This window comes from Rhea pennata, chromosome 12 (assembly GCF_028389875.1).
Source record: "Rhea pennata isolate bPtePen1 chromosome 12, bPtePen1.pri, whole genome shotgun sequence".
In the NCBI taxonomy this organism is placed as follows: Eukaryota; Metazoa; Chordata; class Aves; order Rheiformes; family Rheidae; genus Rhea; species Rhea pennata.
Window position 1 is genome coordinate 15804383 of NC_084674.1, and position 26611 is coordinate 15830993.

The following is a 26611-nucleotide window of genomic DNA, read 5'->3' on the forward strand; positions in this document are numbered from 1 at the left end:
TTGTGGGATAAACCTCTAATTTAATATTATATTCTTTCTCTTTTCTGTAATATTTTTATATTAGTTTTCGGGAAGGCTAGTATGACAGATCTGGTTAGGGCAAAACATTATCTGATCAAATGGCACAATCAAGACCGCTTCTTGTTCATTAGCGCTGTTTTGAGGAAGCTCGTGTCTCCATACCCTTCCATATGTAGTTAATGCATCTCACCTTTCTAGTTTTATACTGAGATTTTATAGCTACACTTTATCAAAAAAGCCATGAAGCATTTTATGGACTCTTCACACTGCAGGTCAAATTCATCAAGCAGCATAAAGATTCACACACTGTAGGAAGAGCTACATTTCTCATACTTTTTTAATTTGCATGAAGTTTTCTGTTGTTAGTTTACCCTACTTGAGACTTCAAAGCGTACTAAAAAGCCAATTTGATCTGATAGTCAACAGCTAGGACTCTGCTATACTAGAAGACACAGAATTTAAGAGCATTTAAAAAAGTTCTAAGTTAATTTTAAATATGTGGTTTCTCATTGTTTAACACAATGCTTGTGAAATCTAGTTCCCTATCAGAAGACAGAATGGTTTTGGCCTGAGGCAAATTTCTTCATCTCCTGCCGCTGTTTTTCTCTTCCTGCATTATCCAGCTGGTCAAGAAAGTTTTACCCCTACTCCATTCCTTTAGTTCAAGAACTCACAAAGAAGGGGCTCAAAATTCTTTCAGCTATTTCAGAGTTAGAACTGTTTGCAGATGTTAAGGTCATTTGTAGGTATGTCAGGACCTAAAATGTGATAAATCACACTATCTTGAAGCTGGCTATGTAACAAAAATTTCATAAATTTAAAAAGCTGTTTATTCCAAAATCATCTTTAACTATACCTCCATTTGCTCAAATGGAGCTGCAACACAAAAAAGATGAGGTGAGGGAGGGAAGAAAAATTAAACCTTTTTACCCTAAAAAGACAACTTGCTGTTCACTATAACTCCTGAATTTCTGAGGCTTTGAGGCCTTAATCCAAGAGAGAGAATGTTGGAATTGTTCTATCTGTCAATTGAAGTATAATCCAAACCCATTAAACAGAGATTTAATACAATGAATCTGTCTTCTGTTTTATATCAGTGTAACTCCAGGTACGTAAATGGAGATACTACTGATTTACTGCAGAGTAAATTAAAGAAGAAGAAAAATCAACAAATGTAACCCATATGGAACGCCAGCATACAGCAGACTTAAGTAGTTTACTTTCCTTTCTTTTCTTTTTTTTTTTTCGGGACAGTTTTCTGGAATAAATCTAACATTACTGAAAACTGAGGCCTTTAATATTATAGAGAGACCGTTGACGGCAACAGAACAGAATGGCATTAAAAAGCACAAGAAGTAGGACTGTGTCTTAGTATTGGTATACTGTTTCTAATACATATTTCCTTGTAGCATTTATGTGCCACTAAATAAACACTATTGTAAAATGTAAAAAAGATAATGATGATAGATTCCTTTTAAAAGGAATTCTCAAATCAAACGGCCACGTGCCTCAATCCTTGGGGATTTTAAAATTTCACCTAGAATTAGGCAATGTAAACTCATATTTAGGGTAATTAAACATTTTTCCTGAAAAATCTGACATCAGTGTAGGTGAAACGGCTCTCTCAAACTCCAAAGAAAACACTTAGAGGCGTTTTACGCTTCCTCCTGCTGCTACCAATGTTGCTAAAGATCAGGCATGGATTTTACTGACTGGATGGATCATCTCTGAGCTAAACATTAAGGTAAATGCTTCTTCTGGAAGATCTGATTTGACAGAATAAAATGGTGAGGAGAAAGGTTAAGCACCTTGCTGTCAAGCAGCAAGGTCATCAGTAGGAAAGTAGCTACTGGAATAACTACCCAAGTACCCATGCAATTTCTGGTTTTCTTTATGTATAGAATATCTAACTACACTTTCTCTAACAGAGATTAGAGCTACACATCAAAGTTACCAACTACATTGTGCCTTATAGAATGAAGACAACCGTATTTCTGAATAATTCTTCAGAAATTATTACCTTCAAAGTTAATATTAATCCTAATGAATGTGATGAACATTAACTTTAATGTGTATACTGTATTGTGTGCACAAACGAGCTGTACATGAATTCTCCTGCTTGCACAGAGGAGAGAGCTACAGCTAACAACTTCAACATCTACAGAACAATAGATGAAAGAGAAGATTATTTCCTTTTATTCCCACTCCACCTCTGTTCCTTTTTGCATTTAATTCTGCTACTGCAGCAAAACTCAAATGCACCAATAATTTAATGAGTCTTTTCTTATTATTTGAGGTTTTTACTCCAGTAGTGCAGATAAAGTATATTTTATCTTCACTGCTCTCTTTCTTCCATAAAGTTGAAGAATGACACATATGAGATCAAAGGACAGAATTTTGTGCATTATAGCAAATTCATTGCTTTCCTACATTATCATTTACTCTAAATAATCCGTTATGTGAAAACTAAAGGTAAAATACAGAGGAAAAAAAGGTTATATATCTGACAGGATAAATGCTATTTCCTTATAATTAACTCAATTTCACTCAGAATGGATGTAACAAGATCACAGACAAACAGCTATCCTCTGTGAATGTCTAAGTAGTTTCCATTAAGGATAGTCATATCTTTCCTACATGCTGGTTTCAACATAATATAACAAGTTCTCCCTCTAGTTAGCGACCTGTCACTTTTTGATTTTCAATTCTGAGTCATAACAAAAACAGAAAATTCCCTGTGAAATAAACTGGGAATGAAAATCATTTGCTGTCCCCTCACTTACAGGAACTGTGTGTCATTGGCAGGCTGCAGCTGGGAAAGGCCCCAAGCTGCTCTATCTCTAGCGTGCAGGTGTCTGCAAATGGGACCGGTACGCTTTGGGCATGAATATGCCTGTTAATCAAATTCAACGGCAGAGTAATTCTCCGTAATTTGGTGTAGTAACTGGCGGAGGACATCCAGCAGGCGAAATGCTACAGACATTTGTAACTCTATGGATCCTTTCTAACATACATCCAATCAGTTTTCACATCAGAAGGAGGAGTATTTCCCTGTAAAGCAACTGAGCCTCAAGACACACTATAAAAGCAACAAAGAAAAACTTACCAGCTCATGACAAAGTCCTAAAATAAGGCTTTACAGCCCTCAGAAAAGCAAAATGTTTTCATTTAACATTTGAACCTAGCTGAATTTTCTGATTCCCGAATCATTGGAGTGGAAGATAATGACAGGAAAGCAGGAAATTCAGATTAAAAAGATCAGAACAGTCTAAAACGCAAAAGAGACCTTAGAAAACAGAAAAAGATGGCACGGACGAACACAGCATTTACTAGGGAAGGAAAGAGAAACAGGACCATCACTGAGCGCTACACCATAGGAGAACAACCTGGTACGCTTAGTTGTGAAACTGAGGTACTTTTTGAAAAAACTGTGATCAAATACAACATAAAGTTAGTAAAAAGAGTATTTTAGTTTAAACATTAGTATTTATGCTTGTGTAAGAATGTTAGAAAGCTGCCAAAGTGCTACAACGTCTACACGGGTAAATTTACCCTGCTCTCATTTGAAATACTATTTAAAACCAAAAAGTAAACAGTACTAAAACATTCCTTTAGCTATCAAATTCTGAGAATATTTCAAAAAGAGGTGACGTTTTAGTCCGTGTAAAGCAACGTTTCCCTGGGAACTACTCTGATTTTAACATTATATATATAATATCTCTGTGCTCCTGTGATGAAAGCGTGCGGGTCAAACAGTAGTTATCTTACCATATCAAACCCTAGAAAGAGAATCAGTGTACAGCTAAAAGCAAATACTTAACACTGCTCTTATATCCTCTCTGTAGTTTAATAGGATGCTTGTCTTCTTTGGGCCACACTGGAAGCAAACTTGCTTACGATCTAGCTTTGTTGTGGCATTGCAGCTGTTTGCTGATGTCGCAAGATAAAAATAAGTTCGGTATCAAAGCCTTGAAGTCCAAAGAATTATAAAATGCATTTGGAGAAATCTACCACATCGCTGAAAGTTTTAGAAAGTCAGATTTGCATTTTGCATTTCTCATGTAAATGTACACTAGCAAAAATAATTATAATAGTAATCCATTTCAATGGAAATAAAGTACTGTAATATTTATAGTCTGTGCCAGAGTTATAATGACTGTGGGGCGAGAAGTGAAGTGTCTCAGCATGTTCCACATGTTTTTAACACTGTTTCTAAAGGCTCTGGAGGCTATTAAATTTAATGAACCCATCTGCAATGAAATAGAGGTCCAAACATAATCAGTTTTCTCAGTGCCATATAATACAGATGGCATTCCATGTTCCACATCCCCAGCAAGAAATTTTATGTTCCTCTTTAAGTGCAGGACCTTTTGTTTTTGTTTTTGATGTTTTAAACATCTTTTTGATGTACAGCATATAGCATTTTATAGTGTAAATACCATATACAGTGATACACATGAAAAGTGTTAATTCATTAAAATAAATATTGCTATTTCCTTACAACATTTTTCCTAGTGGCTTTGACAACTAGCAATTAGCTCTATGTAATAGTATTCTGTGCTTAATGCAATCACTGAAAATTGCCCTAATAGCATAAGTTCCAGCACAAGCAGTGGAGCAAAGCAAATGTGTAATTTATCAAACGTGAAGGAACTGAACTCAAGAGATGAAGGGTGCATATGTGCATACATACATGTGCATACGTGCAGCCTATGCTTATCTATGTCTTTATCTGGTTATGTTGTGTCTGCAGGAAACAAAACATTCCTATTATTTAAAATTTACATATTCTCATTAGATCGTTGGGGATTTTATTTTCCTGTGCACAATTCTATTTTTATTTCAGGGGTCTCAACTTGTCTGGTTTACTGGGGCATGCTGCACAACAACTCTTGTACTGCACTGTGTGAGCAAGGGCTGTAGGCTCAAATTTAGGCAGCACACCATTCCTTGCACTGATTAGCACCCTGCTGCCTACCATAAGTAAATCAGATGTGCATTTGCTTTCAGAAAAGAACACCATGCATTGTTATTTGGAGCTGCATCTAAAAGATAATGAATGTGCATTAATTTTATTCAGTTGAGAGGTTTATTCATTTACTATCTTGAGCATTCATTATGTTTTGACAGTTGACACAAATCTTACCGAATTTTAGAAAGTTAATGTTAATGGTAATTCGTTCAGTCTAGATTCAGCAGTAAAACAAACAGATTAGGACTATTTAGTAGAAAACTAGAATGCTTAATTATGGTGACTGGAAATTTTGAGCCAGAGAACTCACAAAAGTCATGGCTGGCAGCTTTTTTTTATTGGACTGTCATTGAAGATTTTCACAGATGGCCTGCTAATCATCAGTCTAAAGTAATGTTTATTTCTCCATTTTTGTTGTTGTTTATTTGTTTTAATCCTTTGCAGGTAGTTGCATTGATCACCAACGTTCGTGTTTTCAGCACCATCCCAAATCTATCAGATCCCACCGTAAACACAGCAGATCTTAACTATTGGAGCAGACAGTCTGCATCCTCAAACTGAAAGCATTCTCTTACAGAAGCTTTCAAGAAGATAAGGTAGCTGGAGCCAGTATATTTTTCCAAGAAAATTAATCTAAACTGAAGAGCTGATGAGAGGCATTCCCTGAGCTACTCATTTTCTCACATATCACAGTTGTGAAAAGATCTCTGCAGACCTGTAGGAGACAGAACAGTGCTGAAGAACCGTATTCCAAGCACAAATCTACCTGATGGAAGCCCTGAAATTAATTCATGGAATTTTCCCTCCCTGACTGAAGTCACTCAAATATAGTTGAAGAAAAGCAAATTCTCATGGGAACCTGAGACAGTCAGTGGTGATGACTTGCTCTGATAAAGGGCAGTAAATTATTAGAGATTAAGCGATGTTGGCCACAGAGAGAGGATAAGAACATATAATCCATTCTGAAGTGGAACTGGAAAGAAAACAACATAGATTTCTAAGAGTTCTAAAAACTGACATTAAAAAAATCATTTATTGCCTGTATATAAATTTTCTTTTTACAGATGGTGATTAGTGATATTTCCTGACATTTGGTTCTGCAGTAATTACTAGTATTTACTTGCTATGGACATACACGGGCATCCTGACCCTCTGAGGCAGTTTAATGGATTCCAGTACTGCAATCTATAAGTTAGTTTTGAAATAGAGGCCCTGGGAACCTTTTACCATGATAAAAATGCTAATTACACCCACTTCTTATAATAGCACAATTAACTTGTGCCACCACAAGTATTGGAAGGTATCTCTGGGAATAGAAGCTAGTGGAAAAAGGGTACTATTTAATTTTTGTTACTTCATTAAAGTTCTTGCATGCAATAAGCACAAGTGAATGGGAGAATCATTGAGGAGTGTTTTTTATAATATCTCCCCCTAAACTCTTGAAAAATCCCAGCACAATAGCTTTGAGCCTGTAGGAGTTTCCACTGTATCTCTGCACATTCCATATATCACTTCATGTATATTGTTTTACTGGAATTGCCCCAGAATTCATCCTTTGACATACTTTGATGTTTAAAAGATCTTGATTCTGATGTGACAGATTATCTCAGAAGTGTGAACTTCCTATACTTCCCACTTCATTTTGGCAAAAACCCTGAACCAGAATGAGAATATGCTGATATAGTGCTTGTTGGGTTTTTTTTTTCCTTTTTTTTTAGGGATGAAGATAAATCAGTTGAAATTGATTGACCATATGAAATAACATAATTAGAATTATCCATTAATGCTTACATTATATCAGCCTACTGGTTGGAAAATATTTCAAAAATATTCCTTCTTAAAAAAAAGAAGAAAGAGAGCCATTCTTTTCATACCTATCACAGAATTAAAGAACCCATAATTTGATGTGTGTCTGTGAAAAGGCAAGAACAGTGTGTATGAAGAACGAAGACATAGTACTTTAACACGAAGCAGAGTATAAAGAACAAAAACCACTCACTATTCATCCTACTAGGAATCATATTGAGATGACCTCTGATCACTTAGAAAACTTTGTTTCACAAATTCTGAAGCACTAGATAGTCATCTCAAAATATAAAATGAAACAGTAATTTGCCCTTTTTAACACAAAGGAATCTTCTCATTGGAAACGGAACACAGCCAACGTGGTAACGTATACCTGAATCTGCTCACAGCTTCAAACTAATGGCCTGAAGGCGATGAACTCAACAGTGCATCAGATCCACAGAATATCTTAAGGTACATTTGTAAGAAACAAATCTCATCAGGAAGAGGCAACAAAGGTCTATGTAGGTCAAATTACACACACTGATAAATAAATTCTCAACTGCAATCAAGCATTTAAACAGTAAAAACTCAGGTGCCCATCCAGGCTTTCTTTTTCCATTTCCCACAGCTATATGCAATGTTTCTCCACATTCCAGATGCTGCCCAGAGAAAGAAGTTCTGTACCTTTTAGATAAGTATCCAGATCCCCAAGATCCAACTAATTCACTGGAATATCACAATGCCCAGGCACTCTTCCCATATACATTCACTGGAACTGACTTGCTATAGCCGCACATATGTTTAAAATAAGTCATTGACTATTTAAAAATTGTTCCCTCCCTCAGACACTTCTATATTTTTATAATCCGTATCTACTCAAGAAAGAGTAGCTTTGGAAGCTTGCAATTAGACAATCAACTCTGTTTTTAAGCACCCGTTAAGATATTCTGTTTTCTGAAGTATTAGATACTCTTAGGTCTAATACTAGGTAAATTATTAGAGATTAAGCGATGTTGGCCACAGAGAGAGGATAAGATTTCTAAGAGTTGTAAAAACTGACATTAAAAAAAATCATGTATTGCCTGTCATTTCAAAAATGCAAATCATTTCAACCTAGTGAGGTTGAAGCACTGACATCAGACCCAAAACATGGCACCTAGTTTTGAGGCAGAAAGCTTATGTTGAGATTGGTCTGCTGAAGTGCTGTCCACACCTCACCATCTAGGGCCCATCAAACGGATGTCCCACCTGCATCCATGCAACAGGCCCTTCCAGACATCTGGCTGACCACAGGGCAAGATAGACTCTTCTCCTATTAGATTCTGGGATCAAGAAACATCTGCCCATCCCCTCACTCTTGATAGCCCAGACACTCTTGCCTGCACACATTCAACAGAGCTCACGCACGTTTAGCACACATCTAACTGCTGACTGGACAGGCGTAGACTGAAAGGAGACCAATCTTAAGTGAAGGAGTGAAATGTGTAACCATGGGACCCTGAATCAGGAGACTAGACACTGGCTGTCATGTATCACATACTTCAACCCCAACATCTTAGGTATAAGGCAGCACTTAAAACTACTGGCCTCTTACTGGAACAGCATTACAAGTACTGTGAAGCTGATTTTGCAATTAGCTCAAAACAAGCCTGTAAAGACTATTTCTCAAACAAATGACTGTACTGAGCCAAGCCTCCCTCAGGCTCATAACATCAAATGATTTCAAAAGGAAAGCCCTTCTGTTCTTCTGAGAGCGCGTGACACCTCTTCAGATTATATCCCTCTCGAGTCTCGAGACACGTTTGAAAGACACGGGGCTCTGAGGCATTGATAACAGTCTGTTTCCAGCATGACATTCTGTGTTTAAGGGAAGAAGCAGAAGGTATTTTGAGATGGAAGGTCACTAAAATTGACCGAGGAGTTGCCTGGTTATGTCTTTAAAATGATAGGAAACACAGGGGAGAGAACAAAGTCCAGGGGCAGAAAAGTGGACAGGGCAGCTCAGCTTCCTGCAAAGCTGGCAGTCACTCACACAGCCCTAGGCTCAGTTGCTTTATAGTCCCTTCAGCTATCAAAGGTGAGACTAGTATGTTAATTCTGACATTACTAAAGAAGAAGCAGACCTGACATACATACAGATTTCTCCAAGTTACATCTTCTGCATGTGATATCCTTCCAGGTCTTCCCAACTCTGGAAATGCCTTACGTTTTTCAAACAGTATATGAAGCCTTTGTCTTTTCCCTGAGTGTCAAGGCTAGGCTGAAGAGGCTGCTGCATGAACATTTTGCAGACATCCTCATATGGGAAAGGTGAAGAGTCGCAGGAATTAAATGCTTTAATAGCAATATTCTTCTGTGGATGTTCCTAAAGGAAATGGTATCAAACACTTAAAGGACCTGACTTCTGGCTTTAATAGATGACTTCGTCCTGAACAAAAACAGGGTAAGAACAGGCTGGGGCATCAGGGGAAATGTTTTGTATCCTAAGAATATTCCTGTCCAGCTTGTCTCTGTCTAGCTCCTCGTGTATTCCAGCATACCGTTGTCTGTTCAAAAACAGCACAGCTGGCCAACTAGCCTCTGGTATGTGGTGGGAAGGGGGAGGAGGAACATATACTCCATGCTGTTAAGACATAATGATACCAATTACACCCATGTATATGACCCTGGGCACCTAGCCATGCTGTTCTGACACAGCTGGAAGATAAGAACATCTAAATTGTCTGGCAACACATGCCTCATTCTTAGTCGGCAATGTCCAAGCAGCAGCCCTAGCGGGCTTTCACATCTCATCAGCAGGGAAGATAACTGTCTGTGAAAACCCACAAGCTACCGTATGAAAAGGATCACTTAGGTGGCACTTCCAGTGCCAAGACACTAGAGATGGCTGGGGAATCTGAAAGCATCTGTCTTTGAAAGCAGCACTGAGGCAGATTTAGCTGAGGTGAAGGTACACCTGGTTTGTTATAACATTTCCTTCACTACTTTTTCCGGAGTTTTATATAAAATTCCCTTAATTTATCCTGTTTCTTTGTCTATGACTTTTTTTTTTGGGGGGGGAGGGAAGGATGGAGGAATGTGTGGAAAGATAGTTTGCAACTATGCAGATCACCATATTCTATTTTTAAATTTTTCTTTAAAGCATCCAATCCATTAGGGCACCAACTCCTGAGTGGAGCTTTCGGAAGCTTCCAAACAGATATATACGTGTGTGCATCTTTATGCATGTGTATGTCTATACTGACATTAGTTTTAAGAGAGTGAGAAGAGAAGAGAGAAAACATATCTTAGAAGTATTTTGACTGTAGTAAAACAGCTTTTATTTAGATTTAAGCAATTCCTTTATTCAAGAATGTATCAGCTCCATTGTTTTTTATTTTTCCTGTTTTCTTGAGATTCCTTCTCTACACTCCCTCTAGTGTTCTTAAGCGTACATTCACATTTACTCACCCCTGCTGTATTCGGTTAGCATTTCACACAATATTAAGTTGTTCATTTTGCTTTGACTTTCCATAACCCAGGGGAGAATTACTGAAAGTTAGACTAACTTTTCCAAATGTTTTTCTCTCCGTGGTGATCCAAGAAACACAGACTAACAGAGGAGAAAGAGAGCAAAGTGTAAAATTAATTCTGAAACAACATTTTGAACGTTGTTGGTATGGGAGGGGGAGGACTTGGTGCTAAGAAAGAGAGCAAATGGAGCAAGGTTTCATTTGCAATGACACTTTTAATCCAAGATTAAGAGGCCAAGGACAAGAAGGAGAGTTACACTAAGATGCCACTTACACAGATCTCTTCCTGCTACTCTTTCTAAGAGATAGATGAACTCCCCTCAACACACACACACACCCCGATTACTTCAAGCATAGAAAAGAAATGAATGAGAGCTAGATTTTCCTATTTTTTCTTCCCATTTCATGAGATGCCCTGAAGAGATGGTGAAAAGAGTAATTACTGTTCTTCTCACCCTTATGTTTCAATAAAAGAAAGAATAAAGAGCAGACTGTATTAATATATTCTTTAAAAAAAGCACAAAATAAAAATAAATTCCTTCAAATCAGTATTTCCAAGCAAATTTTTGTTTCTCTAAGTGCAGTGCAGTTTTAGCATTCATTTCATATTGTTCTACCCATGACCACAACCGAAGAACAGAAAAGAAACACTAAAGGAAACATGAAGCTGAAGCAAAACTATATACTCTATTGTTTTCTCTAGAACATTTTCGTGTTGGTTTAAAACTAAACAACCTAGAAGTATTACAGCCTTTCAAAACTAAAAAGTACTTTAAAAAAAGAAAGTGAAGTTGATGCACTTCTCCTACCTAACTTCCTTTTCATGAAGGTAGAACGTTAAAATGAAAAAGAAGGAAACAACTTTGCCACTAGTGATTTGTGATCTATTCACTAGATTAAATACTTAGCATCACTTGCATTAAATGTCAAATATTGCTGCAAACTCGGCTTCTATGGATAATATACAAAACAAAATATTTTAATTGGATAAGAAGAAAAATAGATAAAAAGTTATTCCAGATCAAACAACTGAAATGAACAACCGTTATCTGCAACACTGATGATTTACCACAAATGGTTAAAAAACAAGGTATTCTCAGCCACTGCAGAACAGATAATTCTGCATCAACTCTCACATTTCACAGATGTCAACACAGAATTGGACATTTATGACAATGTTGTTAACAGATCACCAACTCAACCCACTTGAAAATGCAGAATCTTCTCACTACTATTCACACTGAGATATCATAGTTGCCACCTACCTTTTATATACTAAAAATATTGATTGTTGTCAATCTATGCTTTCATACTGACAGGTTCATTGATATGTTTTAAAATATTTAGAAAAAAATATTCAGTCTAATCAATTTTTGTTCACTGTCCATTTTTGACAAAGAAAAATGCACACTTGGAGGTCATAAATTCAAAAATGTTGCTGTTAGTCATGTTTGTCTTACTAATTTGTATGCTTTTCTATAACTTATAAATAGCTGCTAAAGTTCTGTCATCTTGAATTATTTATTTATAACATATAGATATCAACTCCCAAATTCCACATTCCAGTGATACACATCAGTTATACACCTAGTGTTGTTAACATAACAACAGCTTTGATCCTGTTTCCCCATTACATGCAGTAAATCTATATTAACTGCTTTCTCATGCGGACTTACAGTGCTGTCGATATATGCTTCAGTCCATACTACATCGTGCTCTTGGTCAATAACCTTTGGACGGCTAAGAACATGGAGATATTCCATGACGTTTTCTTGAACATCAGCTAAGGTAGAGATCTGAGTAAAAAACCCTGTGGAAAACACACAATTCCAAGTTATAAACCAGACAGAATAAATGAAGGAAGACTGTAACGCGGAGTATAACATGTGCTGTATCTTTCATGTTTTCTGCTTGTTTATTTCCAGAGAAATGCAAGGAGGGAATATTTGATGAGAAGCAGCCTCAAACAGTACTAGCTGGTGAGAGCAGAAGTCTGAAACTGTGTCAGGCTTGAAGGACTGAGTTCCCAAGGCTGCTACAGACAACAGCATTGCCAGCTCTGGAAACTTTTGATGTTTAACAGTGAAGTAGTAGTTTGGGGATTTTTTTTTTTTTTTTTTTTTTAATGGTACGTACTTGAGAAATAAGAACTGGTATTATATTTGTATAACGTCTCATTCAAAGCCTGTCCAGTTCCAAGAAACATTACAGATTTGAACTACACTCACAAAACAGCAGTTACATCAGAACCGCAGTTTCACGTGCTCCAAATCGCCCATTCTTGCAGGACGTGGCTAAACCTCAGGTAACAGCAACATGTTATTTACAAACGGCAGCTCACTGAGGATGGAGACTACACCTAGAATTGCTTGGCTAAGTGATCACAACTTTGCTAATCCTTTAAAACATATCTCCTACAACCTGACAGCAGTGAGAATGGGAAAGGCCAGAAAGGCCATCTGAGCTGTCACCACTTCCTTTTCAGGGCTCGAACGCCAAGTGTCTTTATACATGGTGACCTTGGTGCCTGGAACCCATGTCATGCAAGGTAAGGACTGGCAAATTGCCAGGTATATCAGGGCTTATTTAAATGCATCCTTTCCCCCTCCATATGCATTCTTCTTCTTCTTCTTCTTCACAAAGAGATCAGTGTGCAGTTCTCTTGAAAGAGACCTTCCTACAATATTTAATTTTTTGACATGATCACATCTTCTGCAGCGCTGGAATATCAATCTTTAGCAGAAAGAGCAGAAGCTGGAAAGAACCTTTGAGCTGCATATGCCACTTCAGCACCCCTTACTGTCTGTGCTGCCTTTTCACTCCCTGACGGGAAGCATTTGTGAAGCAAACAGGTAAGATTTGGTAATGCCAACCATCACATACAGATAAAAATGTGGTTAAACCTAAGTACACGTGCTCTGCAAGTGAGCTGCCCTTCCATGTTACACAGTCATTGCTAACCAGTGTTTGTCGATTGCTTGTTTTCCTGTAAACCTCACCAGCAGACCCAGAACTCCTCAAAATGGCTCCGAAGGCTGTTTAAGCAGAGCGCGGCATTTCCCGTTTTATGGACACTGCACGAGACGGATGCAATACTCTTGCGGCAAATAAAATATCAGAACTAAAGAAATCCCGGCTGGGGAGGGACGGAGGAGGGAATTCACCGTGCCCCCGCAGCGGTGCAGCTCCCGTGGAGAACACCCGCTGCCCGGGAGGCCTCGCGGGCAGGCGAGCGGCGTCCGTACCCGGCCGGCGGCCTCCCTCCGCAAGAGCCCCCGCGCGCGGGGCGCCGCGGCCGCGCCGTTACGAGCTGCTGCCGCTGCGGCTGGGTGCAATTCGCCTCGGGGGGCTGGCGGGCAGGCACGGCACGGCACGGCACGGCACGGCGCGGAGCCCCCCGCCAGGCCGAGCACTCTTCCCTGCCCCTGCCCCGCTGCTGCAGGGATCAGTCCCCTCCTCCGTCCATTTTGCACCGTGCCCACCGCACCGATGCTGCATAAATAACGAAAATAAACAAACGTTCAAATGAGAGGCTGTCCTAATGCAGCGGGGAGAGACTTTTACGGGGAGGGGGGACTGGCTGTTTTGTGAGTAACTAAGGCATTAACTCCCACCTTTATTTTTACAACTTTTTGATGGCAGTGCCCGCTGAGGGAAAGGTAGTGCCTGCTTGCTTTAAAACCCGGCACACTGAGCATTAGGAAAATTTTACCTTTGTTCTTTTGGGGATCTTACTGAACCTTTTTTTTCTTTTTTTCTTTTTTCACCTCCCTTCCTGTGCACTTGCTTATGATACGGAAGAGTAAATCACTGTAAATTTCACAAACCACTCTAGAGGGACTTTGGGGTTCTTCCACCTTTTAATGTGTTTGAAATGGTCTGCTGTTTTGCTTCATTAAGCCTAACTCCCTCTAGATATGCCCTACTTACATACAAAAATGTTAACAGAAAAACATGCTTGGGGGAGTTTCATGGTTTCACCATTGGAATCTAGAAGCTAAAGAAGTTTTGCAAGAGGGTATGAATTTCCCCTGAGACCCATTTTGAAGGAAAAGACTGCTGTCCACCATCCAGTCAGCTGGAAACCCCACAAACAGCCTTCATCTATGTTGTGCTTCTAAGTGGAAAATCACTGCAAGGAAAATTGATTTTAGGGTCATTGACCCTCAGTGACGGCAACATACTTTGGCCCACCCATGCAAGAAGTAAACCGCAGTCCAGTCATTCAGACAATCTTTAGACCAGCTCTACTACACTGCTCAACTGTCTGTGCTCTAATCCTCCGTTTCACCGAAAGACAAGGCTAGGCTGTGGCCAAAAATGTTCTAAATCCATACAGCCTGAGATGATGACTTACGCTGCTTCCAATTGTGATTAAAAAGACTATAAAAATATTTAATTACCGATCAGAGGTAAAAGCTTTTTTCATTGTAAAATATCCAAAAGCAATTATTGTTGAAAAGAATTCAAATATTTTTTTTAAAAAAAAGAAAATGGTATAGAAGAAACAGTCATTGAACTGTTTAATTAGAATCTTGCTTGTATGAGTAAGATTCTGGGGGGAAAAAAATAGCCAGGTCAACTCTATTTACCTGTTGCTAAATCAAATGCTTTTCACCACTTTCCTCAGTTTCAGACACCAGAAATAGTATAATTCTTCGTTAGACTTGCACAACAGCAATGCGATTCTCGAAAGAACAAAGCAGTCCTGAAGAATGACAAAGGTGGCCACTGTTCTCCCTCTGGGAGCGAGGGAGACGTGGACCAGATGATCTGCTGAGGCAGACTCCATAGCCTGGTCCTAATTTCTGAGCTGCTATACTTAGATCTTTATGAATCTGTAGTGCTGGGCTAAAAAGCTAAAAGATTTTGTTGATTAAATTGTCTTCAAAAAGATGCTTCAAAGGATTCTTATACTATTACTAAAACTAAATTATGGTGTAATATTAGCTGATTAAGACAAGACTTCAAACTGAGTAATTTCCATCAGCTGGACACAACAGTAGTTAAGCAATAATGACTAAATGGATAGCACCTGATGCAATTTATCATAATGTAATGTGGCACAAAGGAAAAAAAAGAAAGAACTTTTCCAAGAGTAGTTAAAGGAAAACCTGATGATTAATCTTTTTTTTTTCCTGAATCATTCTTATTTACATTAGCTAATCCTTTTACTGTAGCATCTCAGCATCTTACATGTTTTAATGCTTCTTCCTTACAGAAAATAAATCTGTTTTTTCAATTACACTGTCAGTTCCTCAAGGGGCAGGATGTCTGCTGTTACATACTGTGCCTAACGCAATAGGACTCATACACGGGGTTCTTAAGAACTAAACTATTTCTGACTGAGTAACAGCAACTATAACAGGACAAATGGTTTGAAATTACAACTAACTCCATGAACAAAAATTGAAGATCACCTCATTAAAAAGCTTCATGTGCATTTTAAGGAAAGCAAAATACATTTCAAATATTTTTTTCATTTTAAACTAATATGCTTAAGATAAATATGTCTTTTGCTTGTCTGGAAAAAACAAGCCATCATCTCTGATCAGTTGTCAGTGACACCATATCTGCAGATATCAGATATGCAGGAAGATGTGCTCAGTAACATTTGAAAGCAAAGTTTTCAGCTGAAGATTAACCAACCTTTGTTAGCACAGGCCATCCACTTCAGGTTATCAGCAAAGGCGGCTTCCCTTCCAATCAGATAGGTGAAAATACGAACCTGCAAGAGATCAAGTCTATTAATATCACAGTCATTTGTTTAAAACATGTACAGTGGAACTTCAGATACAGATGTGCAATTCATGTGGACAGACCCTCTCTGAAAAAGTGTGATTGGTTAAACAGCACAGAAAGTTTAAAAAAAAATAAATAAAAACTCTCTGACAGAGAGGTCTTCATGGTAAAATATCGCTTTTGTTCTATTTAACAAAACAGCTTATCTCTTCAGATGTTTTTAAAATCTGGCATTTAACCTAAGTCATGGTTAACAACAAATGAGAATAAGCTGAAACAATCAGGGCACAAGAAAAGCTATGTGCTTCAGACAATTTGGAACAGATAATTGCTTTGGTTTGGAGGAAGAGGCATTTAATTAGTAAATTCTTTACTTCTGTAGATGAAGGACCTGAAACAACAGGCAAGCCAGCACCTACTGGTTTTCAAAAGCAAGGCTTGTACATCTCTGTACCTTTGTCGACATCAAGATAGGCACCCACAGTCTGCATCTGCGCTGTCAAGTGATAAACTGTGGAATCACAGTCAAGATTGCCACATTTTCCAGAAAGAAATGTCTGTGCAAACCACTGTGCAGTGGATCTGTGCGCACGCACACACACACATTGGGATCTTTGTTCAAAAATCCCAGAAAAATGATCAACTTTCTTAAATTCTGCCTGGATAAAATTTCTTGGAAGAGAAGGGCATCCTGGAAACGGCATATTGGAAAACTTGGATGCAGGATAGCCCTTGCTACATGCTAAATACAAAGGCTTGTTTGACTGTACTTCACAGTTCCAAGTTACAACACTTATATCCAAAATTGTCTTTTTTAACAGCTTCAGACAGCTAACACTTAAAAAGCAAAGGAAAGTTTCCAGTGAAATGTTTCACTCTTTTGTATACCCTTTCCTCAGTTCCTCCCTATCTAACAGAGCTAGGTGCAAGGTCCCATTAGTTTACATACCTTGGAAGCAACTGAAAATTTATTTTCACAGTACACTGCTGCACTATAAAATGCTTACCAGCCCTATCCTATACACGGGATAGCCCTTGCCATGCTAAGGTTCATGTTTCTCATTCCACGTGCCCCATCTTCCACAACACCTGGAGAGCACACCCTCTCCAGGGCAGCACCTACCCTGCGCAGTGGAGGAAAAGACTCAGCACCTAAGGCCAAAACAGGGTCCCATCTCACAGAGTATCCCTGCAGACACACATTTAGGACAGATAGCTAAACAATAAACTCATTTACTTTGGTTAATGAGACTGTTTAATTCACTCTATAAAGCCAGTATAGAGGATGAATCTATAATTATTTTAAAAATACAAATATAACAGCATCTCTACTGCAGATAGTTTCCTTGCTTTCCTTATTTCACCTTACCTATCATTTTTTGTTATTCTTTGATTCATTTTTGATTGACTTTTGTACTCACAAAAATAACAACATTAGCACAAACAGGCTGAAGTATAGTCATCAGTAAGTATTGCTAAAATGTCTCTGCATTGACTTGCACTCTCTCTCCTATACAGTTTTCATTAACATGAAGCACTGATGCCAAACTGCATGATGGTTTTTGCAATGCAATGTTCCCCACACACCCCTGAAGTACACTCGCTTAAGTTACTAAATCCAAGATTAGCGTTGTTTTTTTTTTTTTTTTTTTTTTTTTTTTTTTTTTTGAGGTTTGATCTCACCTCAGATTTAGCATTTGGCAATCTGAAAGTTTACTTCATAATACCACCATACTTATTTCTTCTCAAAGCATCACAGTTATCAAGTTTTTCCAACATGCAACATGAAAGTACATGGAGTTAACATTTAGAAGGTACTATTTAGGAGGTAACAATACAGCACCATTTTTTTTGCATTAATATTAAATTGTCATTATTATTTAATTTTGGCGTTATTACTGCTTCTTGGCTTTTCCATGAAGATCAAGGGCAGTGAAAGCTTTGTAGCTGATGTGTTGCTAATTGGAGGAATCTGTTCTGCACTTTCAGGGCAAAGGACCTGATCTAACAGCTTCTCCTCTTCTATGTGTCTACCCAAGTAGAAGCAACCAAGTAAAACCACATCAACACACAGGTTATTTTTCCAGGATACATTACAAAAATTTCTATGGAAGTGAAGTAAAATAATTGAATTTGGTGTACAAGACTTAAATCTTCGAAGGTTTTTATGGTATTGTATTTTTCCTATTTCTTATTGATGTTATTTCTCTATTCTATGGAGACATTAAAAATGTTTAAGGAATGAAAAAAGTACAGTTAGTACATTGCAGATGATTTCCTTCAAATCTTCATTATGGCCTGAAAGTTTCAGGGGAAATTAGATTTATATAATTAAGGCCATGACTTCCAAGATGTTAGCAGTGTCAGAATGGATGTAGGAAGAAATGAGAGATAATTTTAAAGAATGGGTTTTGAGAGAAGTTATTTAGCTCTGCCCAACACAGAAGACTTGAACTTAGCTAAACAGTGAGGGAAATAAACATTTTTTTCTAGAGCTATAGGAGAATTTCTGAGGAAGGCGCTATTATTTCACAGCCAGTCATTAAACAGTTGTGTGTCCTGCTGCAAAATGCAAAAGCAGAATTCATGTTTTAGAAGTGAAAAAAGGCAACATTGTGTTCTTCAAGCCTCCAACAAGAAGAGCGAGCTTTGATTCCAAGAGTGTAGTCAGACTTTTAAATGGCAAAGACAAACATTTCCTATAACAGGCTTATTTCAGAGCAACAGTTGTTTCATTTTTAAGTATAAGCATCTTCACACACACCTACACACCTCTAATCTGGAAAGATCAGTAGCAAAAAGCTTATATAATGTCAAAAGAAAATTCTTCTAGAATTACTCATTACAACAATCAGTAGTTTGCTCACAAATTGCCAGAAAGTAGGAAGGGGCCTACTTGTTCCACTTTTTACCATTAGTAGGAATATTGTGTTGAAGAAAAACTGGAGTCTAACTTACACATTCTAGTACAGAATAGATGCACTACAAGTTTCTGTGTGATACCAAACTGGGAGGAGTGGGTGACATTACAGGGCAGGACCGGTATTCAGAGAGACCTCAACGTGCAGGAGAAATGCGTTGACAGAAACCTCAAGAGGGATTCAACAGAAGTATATACAAAGTCTTTATCTGGCATGGCATAACCCCACGCCACCGTACAGGCTGTTGGGCCAACAAGAAGTGAGCCTACGAGGTAAAAGAGGCCAACTGCATGCCGGGCTGTATTAGCAAGGGCAAGAGAAGCGATTATTTCCCTTTGCTCTGATGCAAGGCCACATCTGGAGCACTCACTACTGTCTGGGGCTCCCCAGTGCAGGACCGAGTCCAGCAGGTGCCCACCGAGATGGCTGGGGAGTGGAGCACATGATGTGCCAGGAGAGGCTGAGACCTGGGCTTGTCCAGTCTCAAGAAGAGACCAATGGGAGATAGTATTGCTGTGTACAACTATAAATGGGAAGGTATATAAAAAAAAAAAAAAAGACAGGGACAGACTCTTCTTGAAGGTGCTCAGTAGTAGAATAAGAAGCAATGGACAAAAGTTGGGAAATTCTGATTAGATAATAAAAAACCTTTTCATTATGAGGGTGATAAAATATTAGAAAACATTGCCCAGAGAGGCTGCACGATACGCAGCTTGGGAGAGACTCAAAATTTGACTAAACGAGTCCCTGAGCAGCCTGATCAAACTGCACCTGCTTTAAGCAGGCAGATGGACAAAATGATTTTCAACAGTCCCTTCCAACCTAAACGATTTTATGAAATCAGCAGTGTTTTATAGAACAGTCTCAATATTTGATTCATTTTATAACAGACATAACTGCTTTTACATTTTGTGGAGTTTGAAAATAAAGTAGCTTAAGTTCACAAATAAAAATTGACATTTTGTAGATGAATTAGGAATTCCAGCTAAACCCCATATCACATCCCTTTATCTTTTTATCAGTATTCTTAATAGGACTGTCATTATCCAAACTTTTCTACAAGTACTCTATCATAATCATTAAAAAGTTATACAAAACAGAACAATGCTTCAGAACATTTTATTCAGTCACTAATTTGGTCTCACATTTACAAAGCAGACACACTTAAATTATATAGAAAACTAACTAAACTCAAAAGAATGTTGAGATGTGATGAACTTGTGACCTCTAATTTAATTCATATGCAGTTAAAAAAAAATCAAATAATTCAATTTCATACATTTTTTTAAAAAAGCAATATTCTCATTTGCAGTGAGGTGAAAAATGATTTGTAGAATATCCCAATCTTATATTAAGTTCACATAATATTTTTTACAAAAAGTTTTAAAATGTTTTGGGGAAGTTTCTTTACTCTCCATTGTGATACTATAATCCTTCATTTTCCTTTGGGCCAATTTCTTAATGGCCAGATCATTGCATTGCATTATCATCACGCCTGGAGACAAGATCTAAATCACCAAATGTTACCCATTCTTTCAAAGATAAACTATACACAGAAAGCAATCATGATTTATATTATTTAAAAACTATACACAGATTGCTTGCTTTTATTAATTAGTCTGAATCAGTTAATATATATAATCCTACTCAGACTCTGTAGAGTGTAGCATTAAAAAAGGTACTTTCATGCTTTGATGATGGCTCCCAAAAGCATTAACAAGCAAAATCTTTATTCTCTCAGCAGAAGTGAAAGGGCACAGTGAGATTTATACCCTCAAAATACAACATAAATCACTGTCACAGTTTATCTTCATGAAAATGATACTAGAGCACAGCCTATAAGGAAGAGACCGAATCCATCTGAGAGAGTTATATCTAATGATCTGCTTTAATCTATAAAGAATCAAACTACAGTGTGTTCCTAATAAAAGGAGACCAGTCTTATCTGAAAGGATGAGTGGTAAATATGATAACAGGTTTAGGCAGCAACCAAACTCCAGTAAGCCTACAAATAATAAAATCTCAACAAATAGGTATCATAGATCATCATGAGGAATGGACTGTCTTTTGTACTGGTACTGCAAGGATTTTAATGATTTTTCTCTGAAGCTTTTTTATACTTCGAGTTTATGTGGTGTTTGCAGTTTCTCTAGAAAATATTTCAAGGATCAGCAAAAATGCTGCTAATTGGCTGACACTACTTGAAAAACTAGAAATAAAAGCAATACAATAGAAGGTTAGCACTGAAGATGAATGATCGGAGTTCCTTTAAGTGCTGCTTCTTTCCTTATCCTAATGAGTGCTGTATTTTTCTCTACAGTCACCGCACATGTTGTATAAAAGATGTTTACTAGCTTCATCGCGAAGTATAAAAGCAAAAGTCATTTCTGTCTTTTATAAAATGAAATATAAGAGAACCTGTAATTTTGAAATACCACTTTCCATAATGTCCATTATTCAATATAACTGACTTACTACTCACAATGGCTGAATAAGAAAATAATCATTTGAGGTCACAAAATACCATTTTAGTTAAAAAATAACATTATTGAGAAATTAAAGTCTTTCATGCTCACTTTGAAGATACATGTATAGATTTTATGACTATTGTTTAATAATTCATTCAGAAGAGCAAAAACAATCCTCAAAATCAGCTCTGACAGCACACAGTTCTAATTATTGCGCTACTTCTAAAAGTTTTGTCTTATCAGTTCATTTAACTCACTGAAGTAAATTTAATTTACCATGAACTTGCCATGGGAAACACTCAGCAGTGCCTAGCCATTCAGTGCAGAAGTAATTTTAGAAAATAAATGCTTGTCATGTTATTTTCTGGTGTCAGAGATCACAGCAATGGGTTAGGTAACAAATTACTAAAATTGAAACTTCCACACGTGCCTGAATAATTCTATATCTAAATCTCAATTTTAAAAACAAGTTTGAATCTACATACCTCTTATAATATTTTTATTCTCTCTTTTACGCTAGTTTTATTCTTCTGGATAGGTATACGGTTAAATTCTATGTAATACTTCTAGATGCATCCATGTAATTGATGGCATGATACCAAGAAACTGGGTATATAAGGTAACCCTTGTTATCTAGGTGTTTTCTACATCTACATAATAACATAACTAAGCCAATATTACAGAAGTACTGCATTAACTCTGCCGAATAAATGCAAGTTAGTTCAACATCTGCATGTGGACAAGACTTACGCACCAATATGCTTGTGTATGTTGTAAAAACAGGACATAGTGCCTGTATTACCTTTGAAAGCATCACTGTAGATAGACTAGACATTAGGCACCAGATTTAACATCTGTATCCTTAGATGTCATGTAAGATCAATGTTGCAAGGTACCAACTGTTAATAGTGACCACTGTATTTCCTTCTTTGCATACCTAAAGAGGAGTAATTGAATAGTGAGCAATCCATGGAGAGCATGTCCATGCAGTTCTCTGAAAAACGATCACATGAAATGTCTGTTTTGTTCAAACAATCCTTTCCGCAGATGTAGCGTTAGTAGTATGTAGTAACTGAATAGTATAGTACATTGACACAAATATACAGTATTGAAGCATATGACTGAAATTTCTAACATTTATAATAGACAAGGAAGGAGGAGAAACCTCTATGTCTCAGATGAAGTGTCTTGTTCCAAGATCTGTATTGTTAGTATATATGGACTCTACATAAAATATCAATAGAAAGTATGAGTTCAGGTACGTACCCACACACGCTGATACATCCGCATCAGTGCAACACTTAGTATTAGACACTAAAAGTGACTCCATATGAAGAGAAGATTTTAATTAAGAAGGCCCAAATAAAATCAAAGGTGTTAGGGGCTAGTCCCAGAAGATCCAGTAACAACATTTACATAGTCTACTTGTGTTTAGGCTAATTGAGTATGAGCCAAATGAGAAGAACACCTTGCAATATCCAGTAGCTCTGACTGAATCAAAAGACCATTTCCATCTGAGAAGGAATTTTCTTCATCAGCTAGAAATAAGCACCTCTCTGGCAAGAAGCATATGACAGAAATACAGTTTTCCAGTTCTGAGTAAAATTGCAAACTTTTAAGGATGTTTGAGAACCAAATAGTCAAATCAAAATTTTTCAGTATCTGACCTGCAAAATGTGGCAACAACCACATCAAGGATTAACATAAATCGTCAGCTGTGGAGGAAGGAAATATTCTTGGGCAGAAGCACTAGCTTTTAATTGCTATATCCTATTTACAAAACTGAAAATTGTAGATAGTATCAAACTTACTGAATGTAAATATTGACCTAATAGCAAAAATTTCGTCGTTGAAACTATATTTGCTATTTCTGCACAGTATGCAACGCCTTCAGATATGCCATAGAGTATTATTTCTTTATGCCAATGTTAACAGAAAATGGGATGAGAGCTCTACAGCAACGTTACAGAAACTGAAGACAGTGGGATTAGAATCTTTAACAGAGCTTGTGAGTTTCTCGTTCTGTATTTTCAATTTTTTTCTAAAGTGAGTGTCGAATGACAAAGAATATCAATTGAGATTGATGTATTTTAATTATCTTTAAAACAGCAGCTGTAGAAACTTCCCATATATTATCTTGTTATTATGTCTCGGTCCTGGTCTAGGAGGATCAGTTCTGGGATAGAACATTCTCCATTCAGTTACTTTTCTTACTAAAAGATTTCTGCATAAGCTCAAATGATTCTGAACTGTGTAATAATATTCCTGTTAAAGAATTCCAGACTAATTCCAAGAGTGCCTTTTATGAAGGTCAGCTTCTCTGTGTGAGATTGTGGACTGTGGTCCAAACTAGCTACTGTGAGGAAACACAACATACGAACAGTTCTTGCAGCAAGTTGTGGTGGTAACTACTCTCATTTACACAGCTGAATTAAACAATATTAAAGTGTTGAATCAGCAACTTCAGCAGTTCAGACAAAAACAAAAATTTATAGCAACAGAGTAAATATATAAATAATAGTAGATATTTAACTGTATATATTATCATTGTTTTTAACCTATTTTCTCTCTGATTTTCTCTCTTTGTTTTACACTCTTGTTGCCTTACATGGGCACAGATCATAGTTCATATTACATGTGTTTTTGTTCTCTATTCTTAATTGCATCCCCTCCCATTTTGAAAAATAAGAGAATATTGTTAATAAATTTCTTGCTTTTACATCTGGGAAAATTTCTAAAGGCAAACCTTTAAACTCTGGACAGGCCGTTTATATATAATCTCAGGGACATAAACACTCAACCATTAGTAAGGAAAACTAAGAATGATGATTTAAATGACAGCTATTTCAGTGCTAACCGCTTCATCTGAAATATCCACTTAACAATTTCATCCATTATGCACAGAGTAATCTGCAGTCCCTGAACTGTCCTCACCTCTAAAACTTCATTCAGCTGGCAACAGAAAGGAGAACAGGGACCTCTTTCTATGTTAAGCATGACAAGTCAATCTGCAAGATTCTGCTCGGTGGAACTGTGAAGTCATATCAAACAGCTGTGAAATAGTATTTCTAAAAACTTAAAATACTGTGTGGAAGAGGAAACTGGACTTCTGCTCACAGCTGATAGTAGAGACCTCTGTTTCTGCTGCAAACCATTTCATGGACACCTTCAGCAAAATAGCCTTTCTTTTCTGGCTCACCAAGAAATAACCAGTCTTGTTGCAAGACCTGTTGAATTTAAGTCATAAGTGGGATATAAGGATAAAATCCAAGCTTGTTCCTTAATTATTAGTTATGGTCGTCCAGGAACTCCCCAGCTAGTCTCTGCATAGATCAGCAAATGGACTAATTTGAGACAACGGACCAACATGAGACTAAGTGACTGACTGAACACCTAAGTAGCCTCATCACGAAGAATTGGCTTAACTGTTACAGAAGTTCTCCAGGAGGAAGTTTTGGACAGTCCTGGAGACTCCCCCAGCAACTTCTGTTGTGTCTAGACCAATGATAGGCACTATCTGTATACTTCAATGTGTTGACTGACAACCTGGGTGGAGAATCTGGCCACCCGAGACATTCCTCCAAGCAATCCTTACTGTCAAATTCACCAAACTGTACACTTGTAAATAGCAGAAAGTGTAAGGAACAGTCATGTAGGACAGTCTTTTGAACATACATGAGGACAGGTGATAATGCAGGTACTGGAGTGGTCATGTACACCACAGGCCACCCAGAAATTAGTGAACCTAAAAAAAATTTTTTTGTGAACCTAAAAATGAAGGTGGCTGCAGTTCATGTGTTTGTGAACAGAACTTTGAGAAAAAAAGAAAAACATTGGTCTCCCTTAAGCATATTTTAACTCAGGCTGCACACTGTCATCTGAAAAGTGAAGATGGACATCCAGTAAAAAGAAGACTCATTTTTTCACATACACTTCTTTTCCTAACCTGCTTAAAATATACTGTGTTATCTAAGAGGCGTTAAACATTCACATAGTTCAAAAAATAAAAAACATATTGCAATGTTTATCTTTGATTAAAAGCAGAGTGATTAATAATTTTCATTAAGGAGCTGGTCCGTTGCCACTCCTATAAATACAATCCCCCAGGACAGCGTTCTCAGTCTATTGCAAACAAAAATCAAGTCCTGGTTCGCTCTTTTTGAATATGACTAAGAGCAGGTGAGAAGAATGCAGGGAAGAGTAACAGAGCTAAAGGTAAAAAACAAGAAAAAAGAGAAAAAGAATGTTCATTTTTGAAATTTTCACGGGCATCTCTTCCAGGCAAATCCATCTTTCTACTCAAAACAGTATCATAATGCAGGCTCCCTATTCAGTTGAAACTCTAACAAGAGGTACAAAACATAAGTGTAAGTTAACTCCACTGCAAGTTTGCCAGGGTTAGTTTCTGATTCTTTCTTTTGCTATTTCCGTTTTATATTTTAAATTGCTTGTTTCTTCATAAACGGTATCTCTTTTTGATTATAAATTATTCATGTTCCATTTCATCTTCTCCATTGTTACAGTGGGAATATTTTTAAAATTAGTTATACAATAGTTTTTCTTTTTTTTCAGAAGCTATTCATCCTTTAAGCATTAGGAACTGGCATTTCTTCTTTGGAGTCCTGCTGCTTTATAATTTTCTGACCTCTATTTCTGGTTCAAACTCCAAAAGTACGTAAGCTTAAACTATTTTTCAACTTAGAAAGAGCTTGAGGTTTTATTTATACTTCTATTGCAGAGAATATTCTCCCTTCCAAAATTACACTGTACTAATTGCTACTCCTTCCTTACATAATCACCTCCTCCTCCTCGCCCTTCAGCAGCCCTTTACACAGTTCTGCTTCCGAAGACCCCATTGGGAAAAGGCAGCTGACGCTGCAGTTACTCCCTGGTGCTAAGATGCATGGCATCACCATGCTGCATTTGCCTGAGTGGAGCCGTCCTGGATCCAGTTATTAAGGTTGTTGAGAGCCATTTAGGACCCATTCAGAATTGCTAAGATTCACGCACAAAAAATTCTAGCAGGTCACAGGTCTTTGTATGAGGAACTTTCTCATATCCCAAAAGGCAACAATGGTGACTTTGTAAAACATGATTTTTTGCAATGTATTATGGCTTCTAACTTTAGCCTATTCACATAAAGCAATCCAGAAATAATACTGGAGTTCCAAGAGATTATTCCAGTGT

General features: G+C 37.4%; 1 protein-coding gene across 1 annotated transcript in view; it reads right to left on the reverse strand.

Annotated features, from left to right (window-relative positions):
• Positions 1-26611, reverse strand: part of CACNA2D3 (calcium voltage-gated channel auxiliary subunit alpha2delta 3) — a 457522-nt gene that overhangs the window by 149611 nt on the left and 281300 nt on the right. The window contains exons 12-13 of the mRNA XM_062585399.1: positions 15943-16021; positions 11970-12103 (exon numbers count right to left, since the gene is read on the reverse strand). Of these exons, the coding sequence (XP_062441383.1) occupies positions 11970-12103; positions 15943-16021 (213 nt within the window). The remainder of the gene's footprint in view (positions 1-11969; positions 12104-15942; positions 16022-26611) is intronic.